Genomic DNA, 11,571 nt, shown 5'->3' on the forward strand with positions numbered 1-11,571 from the left:
CCGGATGATGGCACGTGGGAAAGGTTTATCTCACAGAGGCAAAAGGATGCTGGGGCATGAATTAACAGGGCTCATTTGGAGAGCTTTAAACTAGATTCGAAGGGGGATGGGGTTGTAACTGGGCTTGCCCCAGTGGGGCAGCACTCTAGAATTGATGAAGACTGGGAGGCCTCCTATAATCCTAGGGTGAAATTGGTGAGCTCAGCTCCCTCCTTGAAATGCCTGTACACCAATGCGTGCAGCATGGGAAATAAGCAGGAGGAGTTGGAGACCTGTGTTAAGTCAGGAGATTATGATCTGGTGGCAATTACAGATATGTGGTGGGACAGCTCGCATGACTGGAATATACTCATGGAGGGCTATGTCCTTTTCAGGAAAGACAGGCCAGCCAGGCGGGGCGGTGGGGTTGCTCTTTATGTGCGAGAGCAGCTGCAATGTACTGAGTTCTGTCCAGGGACAGGGGATGAGCGAGTTGAGAGTCTGTGGGTGAGAACTGAGGGGCAGGCTGGCAGGGGCGATACTGTTGTGGGTGTCTGTTACAGGCCACCAGATCAGGGTGAGGAAGTTGACAAGGCCTTCTATAGGCAGCTGAGAGCGGCCTCACAGTCACAGGCCATGGTCATCGTGGGGGATTTTAACTTCCCTGATGTTTGCTGGAAGGACTACTCAGCAACCCAGCCACAGTCCAGGAGGTTCCTCCAGTGTATGGATGATAACTTCCTCATGCAAATGGTGGATGAGCCAGCCAGGAGAGGAGCGCTGCTGGATCTCATCCTCACTAACAAGGAGGGTCTGGTCGAAGCAGTAAGGGTTGAGGGCTGCCTTGGTTGCAGCGACCACGAGATGGTGGAATTCAGGATCTTGTGTGGTAGGACCAGTATAATAGCAAGTAGAATTGCAACCCTGGACTTTAGCAGGGCAAACTTTTGCCTTTTCAAGCAATTGCTAGGGGAAATCCCATGGGCAAGGCTGCTTGAAGGTAAAGGGGCCCAAGATAGTTGGTTGGCATTCAAGAATTGCTTATTCCGAGCTCAAGAGCAGAGCATCCCGACACGTAGGAAGTCAAGGAAGAGGGCCAGGAGACCTGTGTGGGTAAATAAGGAACTGCTGGGCATGCTCAAGTGGAAGAGGAGAGTTTACAGGTCATGGAAGGAGGGGCTGGCCACTTGGGAGGAATATAAGGCTCCTGCTAGAGGATGTAGGAAGGCAGCTAGGATGGCTAAGGCCTCCTTAGAATTAAATCTGGCAAGAGGGGTCAAGGACAGCAGAAAGAGCTTTTTCAAATACATAGCTGATAAAACTAACACCAGAGGCAAGGTTGGCCCACTGGTGAATGGGATGGGTGCCCTGGTGACAGAAGATACAGAGATGGCAGAGTTATTGAATGCCTTCTTTGTCTCTGTCTACTCTGCCAGAGGCAGTCCTGAAGAGCCCTGTACTCCTGAGACCTCAGATGAAGTCAGGTCACTGGAGCAGTTTGCCTTAGTCGATGAGGAATGGGTTAGAGACCAGCTGAGCAATCTGGACATCCATAAATCCATGGGTCCAGATGGGATGCACCCGCGAGTGCTGAGGGAACTGGCGGAAGTCATTGCTGGACCACTCTCCATCATCTTTACCAAGTCTTGGGAAACGGGAGAGGTGCCTGAGGACTGGAGAAAAGCAAATGTCACTCCAGTCTTCAAAAAGGGCAAGAAGGAGGACCCAGGTAACTATAGACCGGTCAGCCTCACCTCCATCCCTGGGAAATCTTAAGGCATGTCAAGGATAAGAGGGTTATGAGGGGCAGTCAACATGGCTTTACCAAGGGGAAGTCATGCTTGACCAACCTCATAGCCTTTTATGAGGAAATAACATTGTGGATGGATGATGGCAGAGCGGTGGATGTGGTCTACCTTGACTTCAGCAAAGCATTTGACATAGTCTCCCACAGCATCCTCATAGCTAAATTGAGGAAGTGTGGTCTGGATGATCAGGTAGTGAGATGGACTGCGAACTGGCTGAAGGACAGAAGCCAGAGAGCTGTAGTCTATGGGGCGGAGTCTAGTTGGAGGCCTGTATCTAGGGGAGTGCCTCAAGGGTCAGTACTGGGACCAGTATTATTTAATATATTCATCAATGATTTAGATGAGGGAATTGAGTGTACTATCAGCAAGTTTGCTGATGACACTAAGCTGGGAGGAGTGGCTGACACGCCAGAAGGCTGTGCTGCCATCCAGCGGGACCTGGACAGGCTGGAGAGTTGGGCAGGGAGTAACTTGATGAAATATAACAAGGGAAAGTGTAGAGTCCTGCATCTGGGCAGGAACAACCCCAGGTTCCAATACAGGTTGGGGAACGACCTGTTAGAGAGTAGTATAGGGGAGAGGGACCTGGGGGTCCTAGTGGACGGCAGGATGACCATGAGCCAACACTGTGCCCTTGTGGCCAAGAAGGCCAATGGCATCCTAGGGTGTATTAGAAGGGGGGTGGTCAGTAGGTCGAGAGAGGTCCTCCTTCCCCTCTACTCGGCCCTGGTGAGACCGCATCTGGAATATTGTGTCCAGTTCTGGGCCCCTCAGTTCAAGAAGGACAGGGACCTGCTGGAGAGAGTCCAGCGCAGGGCAACTAAGATGATGAAGGGAGTGGAGCATCTCCCTTATGAGGAAAGGCTGAGGGAGCTGGGTCTCTATAGTTTGGAGAAGAGGAGACTGAGGGGTGACCATATTAGTGTATATAAATATATAAAGGGGGAGTGTCATGAGGATGGAGCCAGGCTCTTCTCAGTGGCAAACAATTATAGGACAAGGGGTAATGGGTACAAACTGGAACACAAGAGGTTCCACTTAAACTTGAGAAGAAACTTCTTCTCAGTGAGGGTGACGGAACACTGGAACAGGCTGCCCAGGGAGGTTGTGGAGTCTCCTTCTTTGGAGACATTCAAAACCCTCCTGGACACATTCCTGTGTAACCTTATCTAGGTATTCTTGCTCCGGCAGGGGGATTGGACTAGATGATCTTTTGAGGTCCCTTCCATTCTCTAGCATACTGTGATACTGTGATATATAAAAATTAATAAAAGCAAGAGTATTTTAAATGCCCTTGCAACCTGGACCTACTTTCAGTGCCTAGGCTTCTCAGTCTTATTCAAAGCTGGTCTACATCAAAAAGCTAATGAGACAGCAGAGTCACCACACAATTAAACTATATACATGTATTTATGCATATATATAAATAATATGTGCTATACAGACTCTTTGGACTGTATTCAAACCATTATTACACGTGTAAACCGGTATTACATGTGTAAAACTTAGCATCTAGTTATCTGCCTCTCTATGACCAATATTAATTATAACACCTAAGCAGTAAAGCAAGCAGAGTACATGTGATCAGTAGCTACAGGGACATCCACCAAGTCATATTGTTCTTTGCACACTTATTTTATCTATTATAAAATATCCCTTAAAGAACCTCCCCCTGTCCTAATGTGCCCTGACTTTCCTGGCTTCCTGCACTTTTCTTTGTACTATCCAACTTTCACCCATCCACAAAGCCAAAACTACTAAGGACAACTTATTGCGCCTTTCAATACTGAAAGAGGGCTTGTAAGAAAGCTAGAGAGAGACATTTTACCAGGGCTTGTAGTAACAGGACAAGGGGGAATGGCTTTAACCTGCCAGAGGGGAGACTGAGATGAGCTCTTAGGCAGAAGCTCTTCCCTGGGAGGGTGCTGAGGCGCTGGCACAGGGTGCCCAGAGAAGCTGTGGCTGCCCCATCCCTGGCAGTGCTCAAGGCCAGGTTGGACACAGGGGCTTGGAGCAAGCTGCTCTAGTGGAAGGTGTCCCTGCCCATGGCAGGGGGTTGGACAAGATGATCTTCAAAGGTCCCTTCCAAGCCACACCATTCTACGATTCTCTGAAGAATTTCCTATCAAACATTTCCATAAGCAATGTGCGAACACCTCAATGAAGTCAACTGACCAAGCTGATTCAAGAGCCACTTCTCCCCCATTTAAAGGCCCAGTTCATCATAACTCTAAGTTCTCAGACTGAGAACAGGAAAAATAGAGGTTCATGGTTGAGGACAAGAAAAAATGTCTAGTGAAGCTACTTTCCCACCCATTGTTACTGCAATTTGCTTTGCCCAGCTCCCAAGTTTCTATGCCAGAAGACACACATACACACACACTGCTGGTCTGTGCTGACTCTGCAGCTGTTGCCTGGTGAAGAGGTTCCAGTTGAGAGTTGCCACTTCTATCCATGCAGATAAGCTTCAAGCCAGTGCTCTCCAGAATCCTTCAGTGAACTGCAGAAAAAGAAAGTAATAAATCACTTACGAGGAGACAATATTCAACTTCAGAGAATCACAGAACCATAGAATAGTTAGGGTTGGAAAGGACCTTAAGATCATCAAGTTTGAACCCACCTGCCATGGGCAGGGACACCTCACACTAAACCATGGCACCCAAGGCTCTGCCCAACCTGGCCTTGAACACTGCCAGGGATGGAGCATTCACAACTTCCCTGGGCAACCCATTCCAGTGCCTCACCACCCTCACAGTAAAGAATTTCTTCCTTATATCTAACCTGAACTTCCCCTGCTTCAGTTTGAACCCATCATCCCTTGTCCTATCACTACAGTCCCTGATGAAAAGTCCCTCCAGCATCCTGATAGCCCCCTTCAGATACTGGAAGGCTGCTCTGAGGTCTCCACGCAGCCTTCTCTTCTCCAGGCTGAACAGCCCCAACTTTCTCAGCCTATCTTCATACGGGAGGTGCTCCAGCCCCCCATCATCCTTGTGGCTTCCTCTGTACTTGTTCCAACAGTTCCATGTCCTTTTGATGCTGAGGACAGCCGAACTCTACAGAATACTCCAAGTGAGGTCATAGGAAGCAACTAAGAATTAAAAATAAGTAAATGGAAAAAACGGATTAAAAACTGGATAGCAAAGTCTGTCTAAAGGGAACAAGTAGAGAGGATTTAATAAGAGAAAACAAATTTGAAAAATTCAGTGCCTTTAGAAAAAAAATAATAAAATCCAGGTTTGATCTCGCCATGGAAATAGATTTGAAGTAGTTGCCTGTGTCTCTTCCTTGCAAGCAATTACAACGCAAAACTATCTTGCTAAGTGATACTTACTGCAAAATATCCGAAAACGCTGTCAGTAAAGTCTTGCTTTTATACTCAATGCCATGCTTATCACAAAGGGCTTTCACCAGAGGAGCTACTTTGCAGTAGTTGTGTCGAGGCATTGTGGGGAAAAGGCTGCAGAATTGAAGGAGAGGGAGTTAGTGTAAGACTTGGCTTGCATCACTCTCTGTTCCCTCTGTCCAAAGTAATTCCCTGCCCTCTCCCAGAAAGAGAGCAAAGGGTCTCCTGAGATGGTTTAATGTGAGACTACATGGCCTTTCTGTCTTATAAGTGCCCACATCACTGCCACTCTTCTCCCCATAATCATACTCACTGGTGCTCAATTTGAAAGTTGAGGTGCCCAGTGAACCAGTCATTGAACAAAGATTGGTTCACGTTGCACGTTGCATGGAGCTGGGAGGAAAAGAGACCAAAGAAATACATGATTTAGATCTAATTTTTCTGCAAGTCTGATAACCAAACCCCAGTAATTATTACCCACCCCTATCTAACATAAAGAGCAAGTTAGAGTCAGGGGTTATAGCCATGATTACACTGACAAATTAATCAAAGTCTAGATTTAAATGGGTTGTTAGGATATAGGTCAATTTAAATAGCTCTTTGTTCAGAAAGAACAACTTGACTGTCATGCACACAACCCCAACTGTGATTCTTTTAAGAGGTTCTCACATCTTTCACTTGGATGGAAAGAATGGAAAGAAAAGATGCCCAGTTGAGAAACAAAAACCATTTTCTGGCCTCCTCCAGCTACTACAAGTGGTGTCAGACACAAAAGGATGAGGGCAAAGGTTTGTGTACAGAGGTTTTATCTCACCAAATTCAGACACCTTTAGTCTGAAATCTGCACCTGAGCTCATCACCTTACAGTCAGTGGAGAAAACCAGTTGCCATTATCTGCTTTCAGAGTAAGGTCAATTATGCTCTAGAAATGGCTCTTTCTCTCCAATGAATGGGATTATACTGCTGGAGGCAGCAAAGATGTTAGTAAAGTTATATTAACATACTCACTTTATCAGACCTAAGTTTTAACAGCACTACAGCTGTAATGTGTAGGGTAAAAATTAAAGGAATACAGTCCCATTTTGCCTCTCTTTAGTTGGCCTAAAAAGGAGATTGTCGGTTGGATCACCTTTTTTCCTAATAGGATGGGAAAAGCATTGTGAAAAATACATGAAAACACTTCAGTGAAAAAGTAGGGTTTTTTTACTCTAGATGTCCTTTGTTACAACTAAAATTTTAAGTGTTTTTACTGCTACAAAAATGCTTATTTAACAAACAGCAAGGACAAACCTCATTAACACAGCATTACAGCTATGAGAATAACAACATTGCCTTTGTCCTGCAATTCAGAACTGCAGACCCTTTCTAGAAAAAAAAAGATTCTCACCTGAGTAGATACCCAGTCTTTGTTCGTATCATAATCAATGGGCATTGGAATGTGATTCATCTGTGACACCCAAATAAACCAGGTACTCTCCAGGCACCTGCACAGATAAACACAGAAACACTTACCATAGCTCTAATCCCATCCAAATTTAACATTAAAACGCCTTCCTGAAGCTCATCATTAGTGACAGAGCACTTTTACGCAATTCAGGATTTTCTATATCACCCGTTTGCCTCCTACATTCTGGAGTTTCTTTTGAGAACTGCTCAATTTGTAGCTGCAGATGTCCCTGAGCAGCCACCAGCCCTACCCTGAATTTCACTGTTTCTTCTGGGCTTTCTATTAGAAAATAAATATAAGTAAATTGTAATGAGTCCAATTATTTTGCATTTATTTCCACTGAAACTCAATGTTGTTTCCAAACGTTGTCATGGGGACTCTGCATACGCTGTGTGTTACCTGGACAGCCAGTAGTAGATCATGAAGTTGTTAAATCCCATTAAAGGAATGTACATGAGACAGACTCGGATGTTGAAAGCCACAATCAAGAAGAGGTCCTGTACAACAAAACAAGATGAAAATAAGGCTTTGTTGATGAACCCCCTCTATTCCCTCCTCTCCCCTTTACTTGAACTCCAGCATTAAAAATGTTCTTAGTTACTGATCTCTTATTTATCAAGAGGAGGCTCCATGCCATCATTCTGTCTCAAGTTGACTGTATCCCTGAAACACCCCCACAGCACTCACTTTACCTTCACTTGTTAAAGACCCACACACAGCCCTGTTTTGGGACTAGGTCTGAGTCTTCTGTTAACATTTATTCAGCTATGAAAAGACTAAAAAGCTTCTACAAAATTCTCCCCAGTCCCATTGACTGCATTCCTGCTGCAGCAAGCCTAGGATCAGCCTTTTCTGTCTTAACCCCCCCAATCACTTGAGATGAAGGTTAATATATCCTCAAAGTGGAGGCAGTTTTTGAATGTCCTTTAGACAGTGTAAGTAGTGCTTACCAACCACTTTTTCCTCTTGATTGCAAAGTAGAATATAGACAGCTGGAAGATGGGTACGAGTGCAAGTGGGGCCAATACTGAAGGAAAGAAGGAAATCAGAGAGAGAGTTATCAGTTCACTGCATCATAAATCTTCCAGAATATTCTTCTGTAAGAAGAAAGATTCTCTTTCCAGTGGCAATAAAAGTGCTGTCTTCCATTTACACCAACTTTCACATGTCAGCATATTCTCTACCTCTTTTCATGTCCCCACTTCATTTCTTTCCTAGCCCTTTCATCTTTACACTTGATTCACCCCTATATGGTGCCTAATGCTACATAATCATAAGAGAGACATAAGGGGCAATAACTCCTCGTGTGAACCTTCTTTGGTGTGAAGGAAACTCAGGGAGCTGTGACTTCAATGGCAGTATCTTTAAAACCTTTATTTTGGGATGGAGATGGATATTTAGGTGAAGTTCTGCAAAGAAGTAAGGATGAAATACTCACATATGAAATACATATGCTGATAATTGTAAGGCATGAACTTCTTCTTCTTTTTTCCAAGCTGAAAGATGAAAAGACATTGGAATGGGCCAGTTGGAAACCTGAGACCCTTCATGAGGCATTTCTTATTCCTGTCTAATGAACACATCAAGAACTACCTCTTAATCTTTCTATTTCAACCCCTCCTCTTAAAAGGCAGGTACTGACGTTCCAAAGCAAGAGAGAGAAGCAGATTTCATTTCAGCCTCTCTATCTAGATACCAACGTTACGTCTATGTCAGAACAGAGCCATTTTTTAGGAGAGCTCCAAAACTCATGGCAGGATATAAAAATGCCCCCAAATCAATAAAATTCCTCACCCTCTAGCTTCCTGTCATTAAAATTTTGCTTCTCCAAACATGCCCATGCTCACCTCCACAGAGAGTGTCTTTCCCAGGCTGAAGAGGAGAGGGTGCATATTGAGGTCAGGGTCTTTGCGGAAGCAGTTGGGTTTGGCATGGTGCTGGTTGTGTAGGTGATTCCACCAGCTGGCTGGTAACCCCTGCACAAAGACATGAAGACCAGGGATTCAAACTTGAACAGTATCAACAACTACTATTTATCCACCTCTTATTCACAGCTGCACTACACTTCCCTTGCAAGCAATATTATGTGAATGTAAGGACACTCCCTTTCATTGCTTAATCCACATTAACTCCAGAGAATATTCCCACCATGAGGCAACTACCTTCAGAACATTCATCACCACCATTTGCAGAAGTCGATTCCATTTAGGCTTCCTGAAGACAGAGCAGTGCCCCAGATCATGCTGGAAGAAGGCCATCTGGATCTGGAAGACAAAACAGTCACTGGGGAAGAAGATTCACAGTGGCATTGCGTTCATTTGCCTTGGGAGTCTCTGTAACTTCGGAGTATGAGTGCATCTTCCTCCTGGTTTGGGGAAGAAACCCCACCTGCTGTCTTAGATGCTGAGAACTTCCTTCCAGGCTACTGTCCTAAAGGTGCTCAACATCATAGAACGCCATGGACTCATAGAATGCCAGGTGGGAAGAGACCACAAAGATCACCTGGTGCAACTTTTCAGATTCCAGATACTGATTTTATTGTAGCAGTTGAGGGGAAAGTAACAAAATAGCATTACAATTAATTCGTAATGCAATTACTTTGTTATGCCATGGAAGTCTTTTGCTTCCATTGCAAATTGATGATTTCCAAGTAACTAGCTAGATAATGTAAGCATTTCCAAATCCACAACTTGATTACACCCAATTTTTCCTATGGAAATACCAGAATGCTCTCTGAGGAGTATCTGCCTTAGCAGATATTGGGCAACTAGAACAGACAGTTTAAAAAAGATGGGTTACTTCACACTTTGTCCATAGGTGTCTGAGCAAACCTAAGGTTTCAGTGCCACTAAGAAAATCTTGCTTTCTTCCTCCCTTCGCCCTCCAATGTTTCCCATCTAAGGGTCACAAAGCCCCTATTCCCTCCTTCCCTCCACCAACCCTCACATGTATCATATCCTTCTATTATTCAGGACTAATGAGTGTAACTGGCTCCCAAAGGACCCAACAAGCACCAGCGCTATCAGACATTAAACAGTGAAGCTGAGCATGAAATATTCCCTCTTTTGCTTGAGTAAGTGATGAGATCAGCTCATCCCATCTTATGAAATGCCAGCTTCACAGCACCCCACCAACCCTGGCGAGCAGCTTCTCAGCAAAATGGGATTTGCTGGAGGCAACCAAAACTGTGCTGTAGAACATGCTTATCTTCAGCCAGACAACAGGATCTAAGACGAGGATGTAAAGCAATGACTGGGATATCAGCATCTCATTATCTTCTACCCAGGAGAGCCAGACAGGTCTGCAGTGTTGAATGACTGTCAGCAGTTTACCTGAGCAGTGGTGAAGAACGCCATGCCAGCCACAAAAGGCACAAAGGATATTCCAAAGTGCCAGACCACGAGCCAGGATGCAACATCCAGTACCAGGAAGTGAAGGAAAATCAGGAAGAAATAGGTGTAATTTGGCCTCAGAAGTCCCATCTTCTCAACAGAGCAGCGCAGCTCATGAAAATCCTCTAAAAGTGCTTCCTGTGGGAAAAGTGCATATTAATGCACTGACTACATTGAAAATGAAACACGGCAGACCCAAGAATCCCAAAGCAGACATGGAAGTCACAGGAGATATTCTCTCAGAGGGTTCTCTGTATAAAAATGAGCATCAGATCAACAGATCTTGGTTTTGCTTTGGCACTGGAAAACAAGTTACTGACAAGCTTTGACACTGACACATTGCAGTGGGAAGAACCGAGCAGAATCTGAGGCTCTGGGGCTCGTTCCTCACACCCAGGTATGGATTCAGTGGTTGTGGGACAGTGCATGCTTCCATGCCTATGGCACGGTGACAGGCACACTGCTAGCTCTTTTGTTTTCCTTTCTCCTCCAATACCAAACCCTAAGCCATTCCCACTGCTGGATTTTAGGACACTCACTTCTTTATTAGAGACACTCACATTTTTATTAGACTCAAAGCTGGGTTGATCTGGTGCCAGCTCCCCAATCAGCAGTGATTTCAAGTATCTTTCCACGAGGGACTTATCATTATGGAATGCTATAAAGGCATCCTGAGAAAGACAAAAATGAAAGGGTTAAGAAACGATATGAGACTAAACACCAGATGCTGAACTCCAGAGGAAGTTAATTCTCACCACATATATGCAATTATGAGCTCTAGAGTAGTCAACAGCACTTGGGAAAAAATCCTGGATCCTGGCTTTAGGCAAATCCATGCCCCAAGCACAATGCCAGCTACCAAACTCTCCACTGGCATCCCACCATGTCCTCCTACCCTGACAATGGCACAAACTTCCTTCTCTGCCCTCCTAGACCTTACCGTGGCATCTTGCCCAGCATAGTGGCTTATAACTCGGCTGCCTCCAGGATGTCGTTTGGAAAACGTGCTGACATCATACACTTTCCTGTCAATCACCAGCCATTGCTCCTGTCCTTGCCCACGGCCATTGTGGATCCTGATCTCTTCCCAAGTGAAAAGCTGCAGAAAGGCTGAAACGGGTCGTGTCTCCTTTCCGGTGGAGCCAGTGTGTGGAGCCATCTGTACTGGTAGATGTGCAGTTGGTGCTGAGGCACGCTAGTCTAAGTTTTGCAGCACAGTGTCCAGGCAGAGAGTGAACCATCTCAGCCTGCCCGCTATAAAGTCCCTCTCCAAGCCACTCCCTGTGCTTCCGGGCTTGTTGGCTCCTCTTGCCCAAATGCACCCTTCCATAGCTCCCTCCTCTTCCATGTTCACACTAGACTCATTGACACACATCTATGTGTGTTTTCAAATGGTAATTGGTACTTCCAAGAAGGAATGTGGCAAATATGAGATGTCCCTGCCTTTACATACACAGACAAATCATGACTTTCTCAGTTAACGCACACTGTGGATGCCAGCATCCTCCACACCACTGTTGTTACTCAGATGAGTTTAGGAACACGATGATAGTTATCCTCCATATTAGCCTTGTGCATAGTATTTCATGTCTGAATTTA

At 45.2% G+C, this 11,571-nt stretch overlaps 1 protein-coding gene across 1 annotated transcript; it reads right to left on the minus strand.

Annotated features, from left to right (window-relative positions):
• Nucleotides 1-4,235: 4,235 nt before the first annotated feature.
• LOC308221558 (acyl-CoA (8-3)-desaturase-like) lies at nucleotides 4,236-11,131 on the minus strand (the record flags this gene model as incomplete). Its single annotated transcript, XM_080618686.1, has 12 exons — nucleotides 4,236-4,287; nucleotides 5,122-5,247; nucleotides 5,447-5,526; nucleotides 6,521-6,617; nucleotides 6,980-7,077; nucleotides 7,531-7,607; nucleotides 8,019-8,076; nucleotides 8,428-8,556; nucleotides 8,743-8,844; nucleotides 9,913-10,110; nucleotides 10,533-10,643; nucleotides 10,913-11,131. The coding sequence occupies 12 exons, from the start codon at nucleotides 11,129-11,131 to the stop codon at nucleotides 4,236-4,238; spliced, it is 1,347 nt and encodes a 448-aa protein (XP_080474812.1).
• Nucleotides 11,132-11,571: the final 440 nt, after the last annotated feature.

This window comes from Psittacula echo (genome assembly GCF_963264785.1).
Source record: "Psittacula echo genome assembly, chromosome: 5".
NCBI lineage: Eukaryota > Metazoa > Chordata > Aves > Psittaciformes > Psittacidae > Psittacula > Psittacula echo.